Source organism: Perca fluviatilis, chromosome 17 (genome assembly GCF_010015445.1).
Source record: "Perca fluviatilis chromosome 17, GENO_Pfluv_1.0, whole genome shotgun sequence".
Classification (NCBI taxonomy): domain Eukaryota; kingdom Metazoa; phylum Chordata; class Actinopteri; order Perciformes; family Percidae; genus Perca; species Perca fluviatilis.
Genome location: NC_053128.1, coordinates 16,219,760 through 16,244,461, shown reverse-complemented (window position 1 = coordinate 16,244,461; position 24,702 = coordinate 16,219,760). Strand labels below are relative to the sequence as shown.

Below are 24,702 nucleotides of genomic sequence, written 5' to 3'. Positions count from 1 at the left end.
ATGCAGCTTTCCTCATGTAAACACAAATTTAAAAAAAGGACTAGCCTCAGAAATTGTACTGATCACGTTACATGTCTAAATAGTGAGTCAGAAACACAATATAAACGTATATAAACTAACAAGGACATCTTTTGTTTTTTAATTAATCTGTACAGTTTGAATGTAGAAGATATGTAAATGCATTCAATTTAAAGCAGTTGCAAGAATATGGCAGATGTAGAAAATCTGCTGTCGTCGTATACAAGAAAGGAACAAACTGTGATATACAGCTCTCAAGAGACAGCCTCTGAAATGTTATGGTACACAGCACACACTAGTGGTGTATTTCTAGAACTGTTAACATAAAGCTCGACAACATTCAGGCCAAAAACATTGCAGAAAGGCATTATATTTTATTCAAAGATGAACAAGATACAGTTTGTATAGAATAATTAATTTAAAGGTCCCGCTTTTTTGTCAAAGACCTCACATGCTATGACAATACATTGGTATGTGTTCAGTATGTTGGCATGCATTTAGGGGAAAAGAGCCCCCCAAAGATCTTAATGAAATAAATTTACAGAATGTGAATCGTGTGAACAATAAAGGTTAATCGCTTAGCCGGGCCCTTCTGACAAGAGTGGGCAACGACTGTATTCAAACAAAATACAAGTTTAAATATTGTACGTATAAAATATTCTTACAACTCTTCTGTGGCTTGCACTTTGTCAGTCAGACCCAAACTGTCCTTCAGTTCATTCTTGTTGGTCGTGGAGGGCAGAATATTCAAACCAAAGGGGAAGTTGCTGTCTTGTTTTTCTTAAGGTAAAAACTTGATCTTAGATAACAAAAGCAACATCCAGCATATGAGAATGTAATATCTCTTATACCTATGTGGAAAGCGTGTTTTAATGAGGTAACATTTCACAGTATAACACAAATTGGAGGCATTTCTGCAATTACTTCTCTGGCTAAATCATGGGGATTAAAAGATCACTGGCTATCATCATTGACTTATATCTTTTAGAAGTACAGTGCAAGTAGTTTTGTGGAAATCTATAGCCAGTGTGTGTCTGTCTCTATTTGCAGCACTCCACAGTGAGGAGCACAATTTAATTAGATCTTTCTGGAAAACACGTTGGGTAAGCAAAAATCAATTAAAATCAGTCAACTGCATACAGCCCTCCTCATCCAGCCACTGTACGTGACAATGTGCCAGGGCGTACCACTGCACCATACAGAGAAAGACACATCATATGCATAGTACTAGTCTTAGAAAACAGTTTAGAGTGACATGCAAGTAGTAGTAACTAAAAAGAAATCCAAAGTCCCTTTCTTATACCTTAAACACATTAGTGCTGACGTAATGTGGAAGCATTAAATGTTATAATTAATATTGTGTCAATTCTATTATATTCTATAATATCTATATATTATTCTATGTTGGAGATGCATTAAATGCCGTACACTAACATATCGAAATATCGAATAGAAAACATGGTGGTAAACAAAAGGAAAAAAAGTGGAAAAATGCTGATTTTCTATTTTAGGATCATCGAAAGTGAAACACATCAACACATAAAAAAAAAGTAGTTTATAATTAATTTAAAATATTTGCAGTGGCCTACTCCTCCGATCAAAGCTGACAACTTTTTAAGTTCAACACCTCTACAAATATGTCATGCATAGATTTGTACAAAAAGTCTGCAGCTGCACTATGCTTCCATCTCGAATCTGACTTCGGTAGCCAGTTCTCACAACTTAGTGAAGAACAAATAGTTTAAAGGTTTTTTTACTTTTAAGTTACTGTACTATACTTTACAAAGTTAGACATAATTGAAGTTTTTGGTGTCCCAAAAATGTGCGCTTTTAAAAAACACCAGTGATTCTTAACAATACAAAACAAATTAAACAAGAACATTCACAATTTTAACTTGAGGTCATTATTTTCTGTTTTCAGTCTACATACAAGCATCCACTTTGAGAAGTGAAATAAATACATGACAGTTGAAACTCAATTTGAAAAAAACAATTTGAACCATTGCAGACAGAATAATTTTGCACCAAAACATTCTGCTTTTCTCATATGTATTTGGTAGATCAGTACCTTCATTACTTAATTCGTTGTAGCTCTATGAATTTAATAATACACCTAAAAATCATACAAAGATTCCCTAGAAGCACTAGCTTCGGAGAAGAAAATCCATTATTTTTCAATGCAATCTTGTATGCTGTTACGAGGAATTTCATTGTTCACAAAGCACTATAGAAACAGTTTTAAAGCTTTCTATTGATTGACGTAAATGGGAGCCAGTGATACGACTAAAAGAAAAATTGTGTTAAGTGCGCCTATGAGCGTGCAAATGTTCATAAATAGCTTATAGAGTGTTTGCATTAGGAAAGTAAACACATGCATTCAATGAAGTAAACATTTTTTCACTCTGCTTTTACATTTTGGGAAAACTGTACAGATTCTTTACTCTAAAATATTTTACAAAACTGGGCACTGCTACTCTGAAGCAGAGTGAACCAGACAATCATCGTCAAGAAACCTGCTCTACTAAGGAGAATGTTGAAGGTGATGGTTAAGACAACCATCCCAACCCCATAAACCATCACCGACTCCTGTTCCCATGCCCTGTATACCTGAAAGAATTGTCAAGTAAAGACAAGGAGAAACACAAGTGGCTAGACTACAATAAAACACAAAACTGTACAGTTGAAGCCTGAGACAAAGCATGCAAGGACTATAAATGCATGCGGGATAAGAGGAGGAGACTGGGTTGGGCAATAAGAGCTGAAGACAGGTTCAAGGTTCAGGAGGATCCTCTAATGGAAGGTTCCCATGGGTCTCAAGTCCCACAACCCCAAACTGAGCCTTTAAAAGAGGAGAGAACGGAATAAAAGCTTTCAAAGTGTTGTTCTTACATCGTTCGTTTCTCCTTTTTTCTGCGTCCGCCAGACTTGTCCACCTAACCCCGGGGAATGTACACAGGTGTCGGCAGCCAGTATAAAACTGTGAGTAAAGGGGGGTTTGTGCTGTGTGGTTGCAGGCGGGCAGATATCAGCGTGGATAATGACGCCTCTGCATCAGGAAAGAGCCTCATCCTCTCCCACGTAGGGCAAGTCCATACTTCTCATGCCATCACCGCTCTCCTGTTTCCTAAGTAACACATCAGAGACACAGCCTTAGATAACACACTGCTATGGGCCTGTATCACTAAACAGAGAAAGGAATAAGATACTCTTAAGCTATATTTAGGAACTGAAACCAACCACTTAATTGTTACATAATGTGAGGCAGCGAGCACGAAGGAAATGCTGTAGGGCAAGTTTACATATCATACACAAGGGACAACTCAAGAAAATAAAGAGAAGGGGTAAAAATGGGGAAACATTATATCAAAGTTAATCATTTTGTCAAGTAGACACAAATACATATTATTTACAGGTCCTTTGAATAAGTGTGGAGAGTGGGATTCATGCAAAGGATTAAGGAACAACTTAAAAAAGCATAAACGGATGCTTTGGGCTCATGATGAATGAGTGAATCATACTTGAAAATGCTACTTTTGTTTTGACTGTCAGACAGGCCTTGATTCGATTCTCGGAAGTTGTATTAAGTGTAGCACTATTATATGTAGCTGCTTACGCATTAACACTTTATAATATAATGCCAATGAACACAACACCACAACTTGCAGCCTCAAGTATTACTGCACAGTTGTATCAACACCTCGCTACACAGTGTCAACTACAACTGGATTACAATTGGGTTGTGGAGGTGTTCATGATATTATGTCCACATCCCCATAATATTGTGCATTAATCCACAGATCACGTGCTCAGAACATGATAAGATCTGGTCACTTGTCATGGCCTTGTTCAAATAGTCAAATTTAGTGTTAACTATTTAAATAACTTAAATTATTATAATATGGTATGTCGTCAAATGGCATTTTCTGCACTACACACCGCATGCTTCACCAAAAGCACCCTTAGACAAAACAAATACAGTACATCATCTTGCAGGTACTATAGACTCTAGAGCAGGAGTCTTCAATGTTTTTTAGGCCAAGGACCCCTAACCTGAAAGAGAGACGTTCAGGGACCCCCTACTACATATTGTATGAAATAGAGTTGCATAATAAACAGGGACTACAATATACAATATACAATGTGTGGGGTGGCCTAAAGCTTATACACATACCCTTTTATGGTGCCCTACAATACTAAGCTATTAAAACAATTTATTTACATATTCATATATAATCATGTTTTAATGTCAAAGACACATAAGCCTAACTGCTGGCTCCCATAGTGGCTACCTTACAGTACAGTAACCGTATCATCATTGTTGCTGAGGTTGTTGTTTTTGAGGAATAGGCCGATTTATCTTTGCTAATAATATGTTGGATTCATGTTAATATTTTCAGACATATTTTAATTTTGGGGGGGAAAAACTTTCAAAAAAGCATTAAAAAATAATTTTGCGGCCCCCCTGCAATTACTCTGAGGACCGCCCGTTGAAGATCACTGCTCTAGAGCACAGCACAACATTCCCAAAGATGGCTTGTCCAATCAAAACTATACTAGCACAGGCTAGTTTACACACGATGCACAAGAGTATTTGATCATTACAATTGCTTATATCATGCCAGGGGTCTTAAAGTATACTATATAGCACTTAAAGGTCCCATATTGTAAAAAGTAACATGTCCATGTCTTTTTTTTAATCATACAGCAGGTAGAGGATATATAAAAATTCGGAGAAAGTATCGAAACGCTCAATCCCCAGACAAATGCACACAGCCCGTATTTAGAAACTGTGCCTTTAAACGAGCCATCAGGACTTCTGTACAGTTGTGCTGTTGAATTTAAAACAAAAACAAGTAAATCATTTACAACATTCTTTTGTTGAACAAATTTAACATTCTATTGAATATAAATGGCACCACTAAAAAAGAATGACAGTTACATTTTAATGAGCAGTTTTCTACTGATATTTTCTTAAAATTTTGTGTCTATTGCGACATGTCGCAGCATTTCGCGATGTGTATATTGCGTCAGTTGATATTGCGATGACGATGATAAAAAAATTATATATTGTGCAGCCCTTCTATATATAGATAGACAGTTCTGTTACAGTGCCATTACAGTCATTCCCTCAAGACCCGGAAACACTGACCAATCAGAGCAGACAGGGCTTTTTCGGGAGGGGGGGCTTAAAGAGACAAGCACTAAAATGTGTGTTTCAGACAGAGGGTAAATACAGGTATATTCAGACAGACAGTATGAGAAAAAGAATGTGTTTTTTAAACATGTTCTAGTTGAAACCCAAAATAGTAGTAGAAATCCAAAATACAAGTATGAACCTGAAAATAATATGGGACCTTTAAACAGTACTACAGCAGGCAGGAGTTGTGCTAAAGTTATTTACCTTCGTTGGTTACAATGAATGTAGCAGTATCTCACATTGCCTGCTCTGCCTTTCCTGCAGGGCAGGAGAGGGAGAAGAGAAATGATACTTGACAAACTACTTGACAAACATTAGCTGGCTATACTGTACAAAAGTGAAAAAGGACCCAACAGCTCGAAGTGAGAATATGGCAGTAACATCAAACTGGTAAGAGTACTTTGACTCCTAATATTACTGCAAAACCGTTGCAAGAGACAGAGTTTAGAATCTTTAAAGTGTCTGTAAATAATCCTTACGTGAGCTTTTGCCCTGGAGCACACAAACTGCTGCGGTCCTCTTTACGGCCCCAATCAAAGGGGTTCCCAAAGGAGCGCTTCCTCAGCATAGTTCTCACCATGATCTAAAAAAGAATAGTGAACAATGGTACACAAATCCAAAATGTATGCTTAGAAATGGGATAAAGAAAAGCTTTACTTTGATTTTAAACAGTGGCCTGTTGTAAAACAAGGGTGGGGTTATGGTAACATCAACACTTATTTCATAAACTTCACTTATGTAATGATATATCACTGTTCTTACTAGACAAATGTACAGAGAATTAGCTATTAATCCAGAAAAGCATTAATTCACAGTCATGTCTCAGTAGGTGACATCTGACAGTTGTAATGCCTCTCTCAGGGTAGCTGAATTGAAAACTAACTTTACCCACTGGTGATGTTTGACTTAATAACACCAGAAGCAAAAACAAATTAGACTTGGGCACGACTGTGTTGTTCAGTAATGAGAGTTTTTTTTTTTTTTGAGACAAAAACAAGTTCATAAACTCACCACTGTAGCCAGGCTGGGGATGTGTTTAACAGAATTCTCCACCTCCTCCTCGGTCACCTCAATCAGCATACAACAGTTGTCATCCTCCGGGGGAAGAGGCTCAGCGCCATGCCTCGTCACCCATGGGTGCACCTGGATGGAAAAGTGAGGAGTAGATCAAGTTAAGCTATGCAGGTCACAGGTTACAATCTTTTTGACAAACACGTTACTGAAAGTAACTATTAAATTAAATTAAATATTTCTTATTTAAATTATGAACATTACAAAACAGATTGGATTGTCATGTATTGTGTGTAGTATTGCCAAAGATCTGAAGCTGACAAACCATTTTTTCTTCCACCCACAAAAGGTTTGTATTACACCACAGCACATTGTCACTGAGGCATCACTATCAGGACAGCTTCATCAAGGAATGACTTAATGCACTGGTCTCTCTTCATTTAGTCTCGCATTGCCAGACCTTCCTCCACAGCGCTGCGGAGGAGGATATGGTTGGTCCACACAGGATTCCGGGATGGGAGAAAAACATGCTCTGTTGCTGCTGCAAAATAGCCTCAGGAAGGAACTTGTTTTGGTGGAACGTTCAAAGGTTGTTTTAGTCGTGAAACAGAAAACTCAGATTGGTAGTCTAGCTAGCTGTCTGGATTTACCCTGCATAGATCTAAGGAGCAGTTAACCATAGTCCTCATGAGTCGGTCGGAGTTTATAATGCCAACACAAAGAAAGCGGAAGGTAACGGACATCCAGCCGAAAAGAGTGACATCTGGCGGAACTTCTGGCGGCAACGGAGCAATCCCGAAAGTGGAACGTCATGGATATAGACTAGGGTTGGGCAGTAACACGGTAATACGGTATACCGCGGGGTCTTAAAAAAGCAACAGTATCAGTTTCAATACCGTCATAAAAAATAAATGCAATGCACTTATATAGGAGGCAAGGATTAAATATTAAATATAATTTATGTAATTATGTGTGGTTGTCATCACGTGACAGTGTGGAGGAGAAAGTAGATTTTTTGTAAGTTGTTGTTATGTTATTATTGTTTCAGTATTAGTGTTTGGTATTCAGTTTCTGAATGGTGCACAAGCCAACAGTTTGGTGACGCCGTCTGAGCCTTACGTCATAATTTTTAATTAGTCAGGGTAATACCGTATACCGCGGTAAAATAGGGAGGAGGTTTGACGGTATCAAAATTTGGATACCGCCCAACCCTAATATAGACTACTCTTCATTTAAACCCATTTACTCAGACACTTCTTCTCTTTATAAAGTTCTGTGTCAGGTGGTTTATACTGCTCTCCATGTAATATCAAATGTGCTTCGATGCAAAATAATGGAAAACCAGCATCTTAATTGAAAGTGAGTGTTTACCTTAATCTGTGGGATTGATAGTCTGGTCTCTGGATTCTTGTCCAGCATTTTCAGCAACAAATCTTTGAGATCATCTGAGATGTCAGCACTGTTGAGACAAAAAAAAAATAATAACAGCTACAGATTAAGTCACATTTAAATCACATTGTGCAAAGTAGAAGATGATTGGAGGAGCAGAACTGACCGTTCAGGTAACTCCACAGGTTGTGTCTTGATTTTCTGGTGAAGACTAACGATGCGCTCGTCCATAAATGGACACTGAATTAAAAAAAAGATCTTGGTTTCAATAGAAGACTAGCAGATTGTCATTTGGGAGAAACTCCAAAACAACAAACAAAAATCTAAATGTTCACTGTATTTATTTTTGCCAAAGCACACACTCACAACTCCAAAGACGAAGCAGTAAAGTGTCACTCCCATGGCCCAAACATCCAAAGCCTACATGATAAAAAACATAACAAAGAGTTTACGTTAAGAAATTGTTCCTTCAATGTATGATCATTGAAATCCACCACTGTACTCCCCATAAATATATGAAATCTAGGACAGTAAATTATATGTAAATACAAAGTACTAGTATTCATAAAGGTTTAGTTACCAAAAAAACAAAGGTTCATGCATTTCTGTAAATCATCCCCAGAGGGCACTAGTTAGCCAACTGTTTCTTCACCTTTCCAGAGAAGTTCTTTCTGGTCTCAGAGAGTGCTTCAGGGGCAAGGAAAGCAGGTGTTCCCACTGTGCTGGTCAGGAGGGCATCAGCCCCCTCAAACTGGTTACTGACTCCGAAGTCGGCTATCTTGATGTGTCCATCTTCTCCCACCAACAGGTTAGACGGCTTGACATCTCTGTGGATGATCCTCTGGTAATGTACTGTTGATACATTTTTTTTTTTTTATTATTACAGCAACAAGATCTCATTTGAGGAATTCTCTTTATGGCGAGATATGATGAAACTTCTCTTACAGAGGGGTCTTAAGATAACATTTTCACCTTCTCAGTATTTTAATTTTAAAGGAACACGCCGCCTTATTGGGACTTTAGCTTATTCACCATATCCCCCAGAGTTAGATAAGTCCATACATACCCTTCTCATCTCCGTGCGTGTCGTAACTCTGTCTGACGTACACACGGTTTAAAAAATTTTTTCGTTTTTTTTTTTTTTTGTTTATTTTTTTAAGGAAACCTTTTTTTTTTCTTTTTTTTTTTTAAAAAAAAAAAAAAAAAAAAAAATTTTTTTTTTTTTTTTTTTTATAAATTATCTTATTAAAATTTTTTTTTTTTTTTTTTTTTCCAAAAAAAAAATTTTTTTTTTTTGGTATAGTCACAGTGTGTACAAATAACAAGGTCACATGAGACGCAGCCATCTTCTAACCGTATAAAAACTGGGAACTATATTCTCAGAAGGCGCACTGCCACTTGGGCGGAGTGGTTAGCACAACACCTGAAAAGCACCGTTGTTACTCTCTGCTCCTCACCACGGGGCTTCTCAGGTGCTGCGAGCAAATCACTCCGCCCAAGTAGCAGAAGTTGCAGTGCTTCGCCTTCTGAGAATATAGTTCCCAGTTTTGTAAACACATCAGTTGTCGGCTTGATGATGATGATAACATAAAAAATGGCTTGAGGAGGAATCTCTGGCAGTGCATTTAGACAGGAAGTCGGATAAACATTTAAGCAATTACAGCCATCAAAACATTTTTTTTTTAACCTAACTACCAAGCCTTGTTCTGTTACAATTACTTAGAATGAGAAAGAATTAAGGTTCTGACAGTTTCAGTGTCCCTGGTGCAGAGCCCTTCCTCTCCTCCTCTTAGTAGTCTCCTAGACGACCCTTTCGTGCAAAACTTCTCCTCCTGTGCTGAAATACATTAAGAGCCACTGAGCTGATGTGAAATGAGCCTTGTGGGTGGCTAGAGTCAAGAACAGCACAGAGGAAGGCCTTATGTAAATGGATGGAAGAATTGTAGGATAAAGACGGATCAAGATACAAAACAGCTTTATCTTGATAGCAGGATTATATTATTCTAATTTAGACAAGTCTGTATATAGTAGACCTTTATCTCTATTACATGGAAGATATTAGAAAATAAAGGCAAGCACAGCTAATTATGGGATATTATTGTGTATTAGGCTAATTTTGTAACACAAATGTTTAAGTTAAATGAGAAATTAGTGTCTGATGATAATTAAGCACCAGGCATAATACAAAACATTTTCAATCTAGGTTGGAGAACTAAGAAAGTATTGAGTTTCCTTTTTTGTAATTCATTTTAAGTTGCAAGTCAAAATTAATCTACGATGATTCTATATTAAACTGCATTGGGATCAGTATTGAATCAGCGTTCAATCAAGGTGTATCTGGATGCGTAACAAATCATCTAAGAGAGATAGATACACGACCCTAATCACCCATTCTTAACGCTCTACCATGTAGTCACAGACTGAGTGGAAAAGGAGGTTTAGAAGACTCACAATACTCGATTCCCCGGAGCAGATCTTGGAAATAAAAGCGTGACTGGTCCTCACTGAAAGGTTTATCTGTCGGCACCTCCATCACAGCCCTAAATACATAAACAGACACACACACAATTAGCAATGATAATTAATGAGCTCATTCCAGTGATACAATCATGACCATAAAAGAGGCTTAGCTTACCCTTTCTTGACCAGCTCAAAAACTGCGACAGAAACAAAGGTGAGGTAAGTGATAAGTTACAAAAACAAACAAACACAAAAAAACAAGATCTTTTAAGATGGATTTCTAATACCTTTGTTGTATGCTTACTTTATGCATGACTGTGTGACTGTGTGTGTGTGTGTGTGTGTGTGTGTTGTTCTGAAGGCTGACTGTCTGTCTGGAACATACCCATGTACAGATGGTCCTCGCTGGGGTCATCCAAAACCTGGCACCAAATCACAGAGAAATGCAAATGAGTGTAAACACACACACATACGCACGCACCATGCGCACACACACACACACACACACACACACACACACACACACACACACAGACAGACAGACAGACACACAGAAAGACACAGACACACAGACACACACAAATGATCATCTTTTGTATGCAGTAAAAACAAATCCACACACAGTTTTGCTGTATTTGAGGCTCTTTATAGGGCTGTATAACAGAGTGTTATATGAATTTATATACTACCTGATATATATGTACGAAATAGTAAATCATATTATATAAACTAAATAATACCACATTTTTCACGTCATGTAGTACATCAGATTATTATTATTTTAATGTTGTTAATTATTTGGAAAGGTAACCCTAACCCTTTTTTTATGTAAATATCTTTCCTATCCATCAGCTTAAAACATAATCTTTCATAGGAGGACATTTTGGCCATTTCATCCATCCATTCCTTCACTGATATATCTCCGTTAGTTTTCAAGTGTTGCAACACTATCCTACATCCAGTAATTAGTGCTGTTCTGCACCAGGAGATCTGGTGGGCATTCAGACCACTTCCCTTTGGCAACACGGCTAATAGGCAGTTTCAGTCATTGCTACTCTCAAACTCTGTTTTGCAAAATGCAATTTGAAATAATGGAGATTGTTGTTTTGATACTTATTTGTTCCTTCCTTCTGTGACACTCTGCTGAGGCTGAGGCTTCTGTTCAAATTGTTCCATTAGTGAGTTGGCAACATACCTTTGTTGCTCTTTAGAGAGATGAAGCATAATCAAAAGATTGTTTTACTGTATATGGTTTTAGCTTGAGTTGGCCTGATATCATGTTCAGATTTTTCTTTACCTAAATCTAATACCTGCACGTATTCCTTGCTGACATGAAAGCCACTATGGATTGGAAAATGTTATAATGTTTGAAGACATACAGATATCGCAACACACAATTCAGTTTAAAACGTTTTTAAGGAAAATCTCAGGTTAAGACTAAATGTAAACAGCCAAAATGTACCTACCTCTACTAGTTTCACCACATTAGAATGGTCAAGCTTTTTCAGGATGGCAATCTCTTGATAGACCCGCTCCAGGGGTCCTTTGAGCTGAGGGGGACCCTCAGGGACTGCTTTGGCTCCACGAGGGGGAGGTCTCCCTGATGGAGGAGAGAGGGACAGTGTGTGTGGGCATGAGTCACAGATGGTAGAAGAACAAGATGGGACGAAAAACAGGGTTTCAGTATTGGTTTGCAGTGTTCATGTACCACTGGAGCATTACAAGAGACTGTGCGCTCTGCTGTTTAAGCCATCTGCCCCTGGCTCCACACTTACGTGGGAAACCTGCCTGCCTCATCAGCCTCCTCTTGGACAACACCTTCATCGCCTACAGGAGAGAACAGGAGATGGATTTGGACAGAAGGGAGGATAAGAGAAGGAAGGCAGAGGGGTTGGGAGAGCCAAGTGGGCAAGAGATCCAGAGAAAAGATGAACAGGGAGGTAGACAAAAGATGAGAGTAAGAGACAGCAGAGTGAGGTGATGCATATATGACAGTGCACCCACTCACACACCTACAAATGAATATCCCAGCACCATTACATTGCTCTCCTCACCTTGAGCATCCTTTGTGACTGCTAACACTGACCAGCGTCATCAGCACAAAGGATTACAAACGTATAAAAGCTAGACTTACAAAAGAAGAACCCTGGTGCAAAATGACTGAAATGCAAGCATACATGTAATGTACAATGCCTCCTTATCTTAAAATAATACTCCAGAAAATGTGACAATGCGTTGACACAAATTTGTGATTTTGGACTATATAAATAAAACTGATGGACTTCTGGGTCTTGTTAGCTAACTTCACCTGCTTCATTTTGAAATTAGAGATTAAATACACAAGTAAAGATTTGCCCTGCTTTCTGATTGAACATATAACAGTAAAGAACATAAGGACATGAACAACACATGCATGGCAAAAACATTTCAGGGCTAAGGAAATCTCTGCCACACTGCTTGGTCTGTGACAGGACTGTGACACTTGTAATTTAAGTGAGTGTAGTTGCTAAATGAAACCTTTTTAAAAAGAAGAGGAGGAATAAACAGGGATAGACACAAAGAATAGATGATTTTAAACATATAATTCAAAAGCTAATTTTTGACTGCCAGATCATAGAACTAAAGGCGATAGTTGGGAACGTTTGAAGTGGGGTTGTATAAGGTATGCTGGTCTACCGCTGACTCGATCGGTTAGGTTGTTTGTGTTATTGTGTGATTATGGTGAATCCAAACTAACCCTTTAAAACGCCAAAGTAACACAATGATGATGCATTGCTTAGCTCCTGTAGCTCCTGCCTGCTTCTCCAAACTGGGGGCGTGCCGACTGCCATCTACTCTACTAGGTAATACGCACACACCTCATACAACCACACTTCAAAAAATCCAAAACTATCCCTTTAAGCAATTATTTTATCGGTACATCATAAGTTTTGCTTTTTCTGCATATTGAATTTTTTTCCTGCCGTCTTGAACAATTACCATTCCTGACAACCATCAAGGCAGTGTTGAACAAAAAGCGCAATGTGTGACAGCTACATTGTTAGGTAGATATTTTCCCTGTTCTGGAGAAATAGACTTTTTTTTAATAGCCTCAATTCCTTCAGTTATTAGGGCAATGATATAATCACTGAATGCGACATGTGGGCTTTGTCACTTGGGAGGAATATTAAAATAATCCCCATGTCATTGCCTGTCAACATCATGCAGCTTAATGAGAATTGCAGAAATAATCGTGACCGGCAAACAGAAAATCTCAAGCTGACGTGTTATAAACAGTACTCAGCAAGGCACAATTAACTGGAGACATTTTCATACGTGGAGGATTCAAATGAAATCACACCAGCAAATTTGACAAGAGGGTTTTATTATTATCAGGTTTGTCTATGCATCTGGGTGGGTGTGTGACAAGTGAGAGAAACAGAGACTGTGTTAATAGTTGGGAAGAAATCCCATCTGAATTTGTGTGTGCATGTAGAACTTACATAGTATGTGTTGTCATCCTCATTGTAAGCCAGCTTGACAACACCGTAGGAGCCCTGGTCCAGGAATAAGTAAAATAGAACAGAAGCCAATAAAGTGAGATTGAGCAGCTGTCATTCTTCATGTGAAAAGGTGCAAAGGAATCTAAATAAATACAAATACACAAAGGAACAAACACACACACACACACACACACACACACACACACATCCACACAAGGGAAGTGTGTGGGCTGACAGTGTACACTGAAAGAGTAGCAGCTGCTTCAAAGTGAGAACAGAGAAATTCAAATTATCTCCCCCTCTCTCTTTCATTTTTGATGTCAGGCTAATTAAGGAAACTGGATCTGGTTTATGTTATCAAGCTCCCCTGCCCACACAGGAAATGCAGGATAAAAACTAGGCCCAATTAGTAGCCTGTGTGCACAAATTCATGCCCAAAAACAAACAGAGAGAGAGAGAGAGAGAGAGAGAGAGAGAGAGAGAGGGGTGGGCGAGAGCAGGATCTGTTCCTGCTGGGGGAGCAGATTGGAGAGGCAGCATAGAGCTCGTCCTACAGTCCCAGAGATGATCTGATAACAGGAGCCTCTCCAACAGTCCTGAAAGGCTCTAATTGTCTCAGCTGAACACAAAACCACAAACACATTAATGTGTCTACCTTCATGCAGAAATCCACAGCGCCCATGCGCATTCTGTCTTATGAAACCCACAATCTAAAACATGCAAAGTACACACAAACACACACACACACACACACACACACACACACACACACACACACACACACACACACACTTGTATCCACTAAGCCTCGCACAACCCTTAGAGAGCGCTATTTATACCAGCCTCTCACCCATCTTCCAACTCTCCCATGGTCTGGTAGTTTACACAGAGTTTGGGAAATGAGGACAGCCGGGAGAGAGGATAGCAGAGACTGTTACTGCATGTCCTTGATGATATGTGCTACTTGACAGACATGCAGTAGGCGGAAGGGAGAAGAAAAATGGAAGAGTCAGTGAAAGGGAGCAATCAGTGAGTTGTCTCTGATGGTACCTTTCCAATCTCATCTTTCAGCTTGTACTGGTTGAGTTGAACACAGTCCTTGAAGAGAGAGGTAAGAGAAAAGAGAGGAGGAGAAAATTGTTTCTTTTCAAATGAAATTACATCAGCTATTTTAGCAGCTACAGTATACATCATGAGCATTCTTACAAAATCGGCTTTTTCTAAGAACGCCGTGCAAAATGCTATGCAATAGTATTTTCTTTTTTACGTTTCCATTTCCAACCAAAACTCGTGAGTGCAGCATTTTGCACTTAGTGTACCCAAGGGTGTCAGTATGACTCTGCAATCACTGTCCCAGTTCAATGTCATTTTCCCCCGATGTAAAACCTCTACAAATACAGGTTTGAGCTTAGCGAGGTAGAATGTTTTGCCAAGCTATCACGGTTTTGCAGTGCATTTTGTAGTCTTTAGAGGAAACTTAATGAAGAACTAGTCTCGTACAGGTGTGTAATCTATTCTGGTGAAAAGCAAGTGTGAATTTAAAACAATGAGTGACAGCAACACATTCAGTGTTGAGAACAACGTGAACCCAGCCTACAGAGAATGAGTCATACAAACACCTAGGCATGCACTGACTAACCAGCTCTTTATTAAAAAAACACACATCTAAATGTAATTCATTAGATTTTTGGTCTCTGAACTAGATTATTAAAAGACTTAAAGGAGAATTTTTGCGATTTCAACACGTAGCTCTGTTGTTTGAGTGCTGTCAGTAGAGAGAAAAACGAAAACAATTGGTGTTGCCTACACCGTGTTATCCTCCTGCTAGAGTTAGCACCCAGGAGGCTGAAACAGGGCAAGTTTAAAACGTGCATTTAGCCTCTTAACATGTTCAATTTGTCATTACAAGTGCCTACCCATGTGAAGTGATTCCTTCCGAATGAACACCTTGAATCTGACTGCAGTAGATGTGAAAGAAATGCATAAAATGTGTGCTAATTCAGCTCTGTTTAGTTCCGGTGTTGAGACTGCAAAACGAGTGCTTCGGGACCGTCTACAAAGTACAACAACAAAAAGAGATACAAAATTAAAAAAAACAACTTAAATTCGGGAATTGTCGTTTGTTTATTCAAAGTCAAAGACAGTCCAAAGTAGTGCAACTCTGCACATTTTTGTGGGTCTGAGGCGTATGTCACATTTTAGCTGCCGAAGCTCCGCTGCTCTCGGTCTCTGGTCAACAGTGTGAGAGGGGGAGTGGCTAACGGCTAGAGCGGCAAAACCCAATGTGTGCTTCTTTTACCAATATATTTAACGATATCTTTTGCATTTCTAATCCAAACAACGTCAAACTTGGGAGTGCGCTTACTCGTGCCCGTAGCAAGACACCTGTCAAGTTTGAAATCCATCGGACTAACGGTTCGAGAGATATGCGCATAACACACAGACAGACAGACGATCCTGCAATTTATAGACAGATAGATAGATAGATGTGTACCTTCTTTCCACATCTACAATATGTAATTCTGTGACAGCAAAAAATGTATATAATGCTAAAGGCTCTAAATATAGGACAACCTCTGCAGCCCCTACGAGATATTCTACCTACATTTACAGGTTTCTGCATCTATGTGTAACAGGGATCACAGCTACTATCTACATCTACTGAGACCATAAGACCTTACCTTTGCATCCACAAAGTCTTCACTGAGTGTGTTGCTGCTTTTAAGACAAATGCACATGTAGTTCTGCTTTACTTTCAGACAAGTATGATGCTGAATATTTTGATAACTAACAGATGTTCAAAAGGAGCACAAGCCTGGCTCTGTGTGAACATTAGTTAGTTTGCTCATTCATGTGTAACACTTTATGCAATGCAGCCCTTGAGGGAGTACACTGGTCAGATGGTGCGGAGACAATCAATTATATAATCACAATTCTAACTCTGGCTGTAGCCTCATATTTTTTTGTTATTTATAGGGTTGTTTTGTGTTAGACATATTGTTTGTTTGGGGACACATTTTAAGCAGCAAAATCAACTTCTCAGAAGGTCCTAAATTTCAAATTCTTAACACTGGAACTGTGTTAGCCCCAAGGCTTGACCATACCTGGAGGTCTGTGATGGAAACACTGTGGGACTCCACTGTGGGCCGGCGGGGCAAGCGTGGAGAGGAGTGGGGTGATGTGATGGGAGAGTAGGGCAATGATGGGTAAATATAGCGCCCGTTGAGTCCCGGTGAGCTGCAGGGTGATGTCGCAGTTTGTGAGCGCTCCTGCAGAGATAGTTTCCGGTCTGACAGGGTTAACCTTCCCCTTTGCTCTTGGCTTTCGGGTAGCAGAGCCCCCGATTGGCCAACTGTGTGGGACAGCAGGTCGCAGGAAGGAGTTCGGAAAGATGCCGCCACAGAGGAAGCTGGCGTGGGCGTCTCAGAACTGTCCATTTCTTCGACCTGAAATGTGAAGCATTTAAATCTTATTTATTTTTCTTATTGCATGGTCACATATGTAATGTTGTCTACGTATAGGCATTATAGGTTGGTAAATATGTAGTATTTTGTTTGTATCAACTTAAAACAATGCCGTTTGTGCCTATTTTCCAGCTGACATTCTACTTTTCAACTCAAGGCATTAATATAAGTTAAAGCTTTGCCTCCATTTTTTTGTAATAACAAAACAGATACAATCCCATCAATACATGTATAATATAACACAATCCAATATAACCCATGGGCAAAAAATACCTTTGTGAAGTTAATAAACTTTAGTAGTTTTATGTTATGTCAGGTGGGTTAAATGTTGATTCCACTCATGCTAATGTTTCCTAAATTTAGATTTATTTATGGATCTACAAAACACAAATGAATGCATGGGATATAATGTTAAAGTGAGAACACTAACTTCCTACTTGATTTGATGAAGTCTAGGAGGTATGAAAAAAGAACTATGAACATGTTTCATCATGTGTCAAGCAATCACTTCATCCAGTATATGTCCAATTAGGCTCCAATTGAAACTCCAATTAGGAGTTTCATCTTACCTCCTTCTCCCCAGCCTCTCCAGGTGGTCTGCTGGGTTCGTACTCCGTGACCACGATGAGGGACTCCATGGGGTCTGGGGAAGGCGTCTCAGAGTGGGTGTTCAAAGGTGGAGCGGGACAGCTGCACAACAGATCAGGCAGGGGTTGTGAGGGCTGTGCTAGGGGTGCATGACCGCAGGGGGCCGGCGGCTCAGCAGAGGGCCAGGGAGTTACGTGACAAGGAAACATGGTGCCTCTTCACAAAGACTGACAACCACTGCTCCATCAGATGGGAAACTCGGGAGGGAATTGGTGCCTAAAACACAATGGCAAATTACAGAATAAAAAAATACATGTGGAGAATAATTGCTGGCCTTTCAGACATCTACTGCCCTGTTAACAGGTGGAGCCCTTAAAGGGTGCAAAGTACTGAGTAGGACAGAGCAAACTGACAATACACAGAAGTACATTGTGATTTATCCTTAAAAAGCTACCCTAAAAAGAGTACTACTCTTTTAAAAATCTAGTAATAACAGTAATATATAATAACAGTAATATTACAACACCCTGTATCCTCCACTAGGGGTGTTGAAATTAATCATTGCATCGATGCATCACGAGGCGGACGTGGACGATTCAGTGAAAGACAATAAACGATTATTCTCTACTGATGTTTCTTGAGGATTTTCTGTTTGCTGCTTTTTTTGTTTTTGCCTTTTGTCTGCTGTGTTCAGACTCCGCCACATTCAGGAAGTGTCTTTTTTAGGGCAGATGCAATACAAATGGGAGTTCATATATATCTGACTGCTTGAATTTGATGATGAAAAACACATGTAGCAATATATATTAAATTTGAGGAGACTAGTGCAGAGCCCGTTGAAAATGTGCCTGTTTGGAACGGCTGATTGCTTGGCCTGTGGTATTGCTGTTTGTAGAATTCATCAAAACCAAATTGTACCCCAAAATTACTTACAGAAGGACCCCAAACCACTTTATATGTAACTCCATTGTATACCCTACTACTAACTTATTGATTTACCTGAGAGAACGTTGCAGATTCAGAATGTAATCACAAAATATCACAATGACAACGTGGAGTAATCAGACATCGGTCATAGACTCATGGCAGTGTGCTACCCACCCGGCCCATTATGAGAGCTAATCAGCACATGTCTGCGTTAATCAATCACCAGAATCGGACTGTGTGTGTGTGTGTTGTTGTGAGTGTGAGCGAGAAAGAAAAAAAAAAAAAAAAAAAAAAAAAAAAACGGTGTTGTCTCGTGTAGTATGATGTTAACAAATTTAACATTTCAGCAGAGCTGTTCATTTCCATACAGGTTTAGTGGCATTGACAGTTAACGGTGAAGTAGGGGATTTGATTCGCGGGGGTATTTTGGCGACGGTAATGTTATTAGTTAGCCGTATACTTTATTAACCTGGGGTGAGTCTGATGAAAAGTACTGTGTCTGCCAAGTTCAGCTCTGAGATTTTCTCGCATTGCACAGCGCTGTGAAGGAATAATCTCAGAGATTACGTTATGTTCTACCTCTGGTTAGAAGTGGTGAATGTAGGCTACAGCTCACAGCAACTTAATGCTATAAAGGGTCTGGCTATTTAGTGTTGGCAAATGGCTTTTTTGTTGAGTTTCCTCTTAGTGAAACAATAGACACGGAAAAACGTAGTGCCTTTTTTTTGCCAACCTTATTCACACGCGCGATGTTCCTTTCAGCTATCTGCTTGTGATTCAGCTATCCAGGAAAGTGAAGAAAAGTAAGTTTGGTATATCCAGCAATCATGTAGCTAACATTGGAAGCAGGAAAAGAGTCAAAGGCGTTTCTAATCCAAACACCTGTCAAGTTTGAAATCCATCGGACTAACGGTTCGAGAGATATGCGCATAACACACAGACAGACAGACAGACGTTCCTGCAATTTATAGATAGAAGATAGATGGCGCATCGTGATATCGAATCGTATCGAATCGTTGACAGGATAATCATAATCTAATTGAATCGTGAGACCAGTTAAGATTAACACTCCTATCCTAGACCAAATATTATGTTTGAGCCATTTTGCCATGTACCGCCATTCACAAAAGCCCCGAAATAGAGTGGTGGTTCCTAACCCTAACAAGTAGGAAGAACAAATATCGATAAACAATAACCGGGCCTACCTGGAGTATACTCCTCATACTATCTCAATGCCCGGTGAATTTCTTACTGTTTTACAAGTGTGGCCATGCAGGAACGGAATTAAAGCAACTGTGAAGTGGGAGTCCAGATAAACAAAATCTGAGGTTAGGCTAATTATATCTCTTTAGCCAAGATTAATTTAGGGCTGGTATAAATCCTGTGACAAAGTATGACAAAATGTATATGCACAACTAACGCTTAATTACCTCTGCACACAGCTAGAGCACAGTGTTTGACAGGCAAGCATGAACCAAGTTGTGGGTGTAATAAAAGGGTGTGAGAAATAAAACAGAGATGTTGTTCAAGAGCTGTGAAACATACGTAGATACAGCTCTTTCCATATTCAACATCCGTGAGTCTGGACTTGTTCCACACATTCTGTTAAGTGCTAATTAATGCATGCAAACGGGTCTCGTATCACAAACCTCAGCTCAAAATTGGACAAAGTTGACATGTCTGCAAAAGCAACAGTTCATTCTGCTTTTGATCTCAGTTATACAACATGGTTAATAATTATATGTACAGCATCTAACCAATATCTCCAAGTCCACTCAGCTTGTTATCTGCATATTATCCGTGATAGGAATAGAGAGAGAAGGAAAGGAGGGATGGAAAGAGAAAGAGACAGAGAGGACCTCTTGATTTCCGTCATGGTTTTGACAGGATTGTGTGTTCTGTCTGTGTGGGAGCTGAGCAAATCTCACAGACACAGGAAAACAAAGGAAAGCCATAAGAAAAACAAGACAGTGGGAGCTCCAGCCATGTTGAGAATGAGAGCTATGTGTGGGAAGAGACACCCACTCCAGGTGGCCTCTCTACCTCCACTGCCAGCCTATATATAGCGATGTAAACCCCCAAAGAGGAAGAAAGAATCACCACACATTTATAAAGAGACTCATACTGAGCATAACTGTTTTAATGGTGAGCAACTAACTTCCTGGTCTTGTTGACTGCCTGGTCTCTAGCTGTGAATCTGCCATTACAAAAAGTACTCCATCGTCATTTCTAGGGGTGTAAGTGTTTTATCACGATACGATACTGATACTATGTTGATTCTATGGACAGCTATACAATATTAGCTGATATCGCAAAGTCTGCCACAATACGTTTTGGATTTGATTCACTTGAGGAACCTGCGATCGATATGAGACAATATCATATGCCAGTTTAACACAATCAGTTACATTTATATCAACTAACAACTTGTTTCTTCCAGACATTTAAATTAAAAAACAAACTTATTTAAAAAAATATATACACAAATATACAAAAAAATAAGTACAAAGTGGGAATTAAAAAATAAAGGTGCATCGTGAAGATGATATGTGTCTATGTTTTCACTTTGCATCGATGATATTGGATCGTTTATCATTGAATCGATATATCTAACCAGATCGATGTATTGATACAACCCTAGTTCCATGGTTACTAGGTTACAACCCTAGTCAAAACCATGGAATGTTACAACTTGTCCTACAATACTCTAGCCTAACGTGGTCATACTCTGATTCTAGTCAGAATATTCCCGACCTCGAATGTTGTGGGCGGGGCTAAATTCGGCTGGCATTCCAGGCTAACAATACCCAGTATCAAACGCAGAGGCTTTGGGTTAGGAATGTCACTTATCTCTGGAAGAGAGCTAATAATATTCTTTTTTCTTCAGTCTGTCTAACATATTTTCCCAGTAGTACCTCTACATTTTCATGACTATTCTTAAAAGCAGACACTCTAGTGGAATTGACTGTTCAGGTAAAATGATCCTTCATTCATTTGAAAAAAGAAGCTCTTAAAATCCAGTTGGACTTTTAAGCACACTATCACTGCCACCAAAGCAACACAATGTGCCCTGATAAGTGGAATGGGCCTCGATGGAGTACAACATAAAGACATGACCCTGGATGAAACTCGCAATGCACCAGCTACAGTGGGCTTTTAATATCCCGAAAAGAGAGGCAATTTACCTAACTCGACCTACTTTAAACTCAGTTAAATGGTAAGGCTCACATCAAGGCCCATTTCCATTCACATTAAGAGGTTTCTGTGCAGTTTCTACATTGGTGATGGGAAAATGTCTTTTACATGATACTAACACTTATAGCAAGACACACAATATCACTGCAAATCTCATTCTCTGCCCAGCAGGGTTTGGAAATGAGCCCTGAATATCAGTCAGACAGTAGTCAACTTGGTCTTTGGTGGTTTAATGTCTGCATTCGTTATCTGGCCAGCAGGATTTGCAGTAGAATGAGAATTCAACAAAAGGCAGCTGAATGCCAGCTGAGTTTCTGACGATGTTTCGGTGTCAAAGGCCACTATATTGGAAGTGAGTTTTTGAAACTGCGAACTACTATTAGCCTAAGCTCTCATCAGAATCCCTTACCTTGGACCTGAGAAAGCTACTTTGACAGAACGTTGACACAACTAACCCACAAATTAGGGGGGAAGGGGGGCTGGACAAAAGCTTAACCTTGGTGGGCCAAAACAGTGTATAGCCCCAAAGTCTAGTTCCTAGACAAAGATGCTTTATATGGATGACTAAACTGCTGGCTAAAGCCCTAAACTTCCCCGATCCCTGGTGATCACACCAGCTAGATGAAAAACAAGCAGTTAGATTTGAGCCTTGTGAAACACCAACAGATACCGCCTAGCTCCAGATGCCGTATTGCGACTCTTATCATAACAAAAGTCGCATGACTGACCTGACCTTCACTATCTGGACAAGAGGGGAGGGGGAGAGAGGAATTAACAGAGCTTGCGGGAGGTCCAAGCCATGTACAGCATTAATAACAACACAGACACAGTCCCACAGACATACAAGTACAACACAGTTCCATCTGGAGCAGAGGAGGATCCCCAGCTTCATTAAAAGATCAACAAGCAACCCTGTCAGTGATGTGCGGAGCCGTGCAAGAGATAAGCTCCTGTAAATGGAGGGATGAACGTCCTCGACCAACTTAACTGCAGTGTTATCGCACAATCACAGTATGAATAGTACTTAGAATCTGAAATCTCTAATCAACCTAACAACAGTCAACATATTCAACTCCAAAATGCACCACAATTAGTCAGTGTTGTGAAATAGTCTTTAGAATTGTTTACCCATTATCAACTCTGAATCAATCATCAAATCACAGATTATATCTTTAAGGCTGCTACAAGATTACTTTTTGTTAATGAACTGTCCGAAAATGGTGAAAAATGAGCAACATAACATCCAAGAATCCAATGTGACATCTTAACCACACCACTATATATCCTTATAATGGGGCATTCATTTTGATCAGGAATTTTGCAACTCCTGTTTTAAGTTTACGGATTAATATAATTGTGGTCACATCCCAAAATACTAATGAAAATACTGAAAGAGAGACACAATAAAAAATAAAAAAAATAACATTAATGTCGATTTTGGATGCTATCTTTTATAAAGGACATGCAACTTTGGATTCTTAAAAAGATAACAATAACAATAGAAACAGTTTTACAATCCACATATACAGACTAACGCTATGGTATTATAGCTAAACGTTGACGCAATCAAACCATAGACCAAGACTCATTAACGTTACCTCGTTTTCTTGCGTTAACTCTGCAATTTAAGAAAAACAAACAAAGGTTTAGCTTCCCTACTGCAATTATGGTCATGACAATCTTATACTCACAACTGAGAATTGACTCTACGGTCTTTTTCATCGACGCTGTCACAAAACCACAGAGGAAACGAGTGTCACCGTCGTTAGAGGTTTCCATCAAGCTAACTTAACGCTGAGCTTCAAAGCCAAAACAGCTCAGCTAACGTCAGCAGCTGTCTCAACTGTCAAGATACAGATGTTGCTGGGCAGGAGTCAAGGATGCTAGTGCGACTGAGTAACGTCCACAGTACGCCCGATGTCAACGCTACACATGACAACAAAAGCCAAATCATATCTGTAAAAATAAAAAAATAAAACCATTACCTTAACGTGTAATTTAGGCCTACAAGTCAGAATGGTGAGGTTTCTTCTTCCTTCTTCAGCTGCGGTGTAACGTTACAGTAAGTAGCTTATGTACTACGAAAGCTAGCTAGCTAGCTGTTTGAGAAACTGAGAGGATGGATGTAGCAGACTGATAACCGATGGACCAATCCAGCTGACCACACGAGTCCCGTGCTTCACATGGCGGAAGTGTTGAGGAAACGGGCAGTGTGTTAATTTAACAGTAATAGTTTCAGCAATATCCTTAATTAAAACCTAGCTACATCCTCCGAGGAGTAAGGTTGGGCTACCTTTTGTTCTCCTTTTCGGGTAACTCACGACCTCAACCAAAACACTTGGTGGTTCTTGGGGATTTCTGCTATAAGCACTTTGAGGCCAAGTGGCTCCCTCCTGTGGTGTATTGGAGAGTTGCACTCCGGAGTTAACAGCAACTTTGTGGTGTTTTTATACCACATGTATTTTGTTTAGTCATTTTTCAGAAAAAATAAATAATTAAAAACTGCGTAATACCCAGGTTTAAAAATTGACTACAGTAGATGCATATCCTATCAAGCATGTTACAATGACCAAGCATAGTGACCATGTTAGCTTGTTAAAAGACCTCAGTTTGATTTTTCAAGATACTGAAGCATAGTTGCTCAGCATGTGGTGAAGTGTATACGTTTAGTGTCCGACTAAAAAAAAGGGGAATTGGTTTACAATTTCACTGACAACCTGAGCTGAGAACAATGGAGCAATTTTCAGACATTGATCAAATGCATTCACGACATGCAAGGTGTAACCTAGTCAAATAATTTTAATTTCTTAACTTTGATTTGTTTATGCATGCATGCATGCAAAAAAAAAACGCAAAATGCAAAATCCAACTGTGGCAGGTAGAATGCCGAGAACTAAAGTGATTAAATTAAGAGTGGCCATTTAAAAACTAAGTAAATCCGGCCTGCAGTGAGGAAAAACAAACTATAAGT

The 24,702-nt window shown here is 39.3% G+C and overlaps 1 protein-coding gene across 5 annotated transcripts; it reads right to left on the bottom strand.

Moving 5' to 3' along the window:
- Positions 1 to 372: 372 nt before the first annotated feature.
- LOC120545594 (calcium/calmodulin-dependent protein kinase kinase 2) lies at positions 373 to 24,052 on the bottom strand. 5 transcript variants are annotated; one of them, XM_039780090.1, is made up of 18 exons: positions 23,717 to 24,052; positions 17,591 to 17,885; positions 16,662 to 17,003; positions 14,608 to 14,655; positions 13,558 to 13,611; positions 11,851 to 11,902; positions 11,542 to 11,675; positions 10,461 to 10,497; positions 10,251 to 10,272; positions 10,067 to 10,155; positions 8,268 to 8,467; positions 7,982 to 8,035; positions 7,782 to 7,855; positions 7,598 to 7,685; positions 6,227 to 6,358; positions 5,695 to 5,798; positions 5,420 to 5,473; positions 373 to 3,142 (listed from the first exon to the last, which is right to left on the bottom strand). In XM_039780090.1, exons 2-18 carry the CDS (start codon positions 17,816 to 17,818, stop codon positions 3,070 to 3,072), a joined length of 1,785 nt encoding a protein of 594 aa, XP_039636024.1. In that variant the 5' UTR covers positions 17,819 to 17,885; positions 23,717 to 24,052; the 3' UTR covers positions 373 to 3,069. The 5 variants fall into 5 exon arrangements, with proteins under 5 accessions (XP_039636024.1, XP_039636025.1, XP_039636026.1 ...); XM_039780091.1 differs by lacking the exon at positions 23,717 to 24,052 and adding an exon at positions 23,423 to 23,612; XM_039780092.1 differs by lacking the exon at positions 5,420 to 5,473 and having other exon boundaries at positions 23,717 to 24,051.
- Positions 24,053 to 24,702: the final 650 nt, after the last annotated feature.

Excerpts from the sequence above, each read along its gene's own strand:
- LOC120545594 (XM_039780090.1), bottom strand. The coding sequence starts at position 17,818 with ATGTTTCCTTGTCACGTAACTCCCTGGCCCTCTGCTGAGCCGCCGGCC. Across the intron at positions 5,799-6,226 it reads TCCCCAGCCTGGCTACAGTG|ATCATGGTGAGAACTATGCT; the intron begins GTGAGTTTATGA and ends ATTCTTTTTTAG. Across the intron at positions 3,143-5,419 it reads ATTCATTGTAACCAACGAAG|GAAACAGGAGAGCGGTGATG; the intron begins GTAAATAACTTT and ends TGTGTTACTTAG.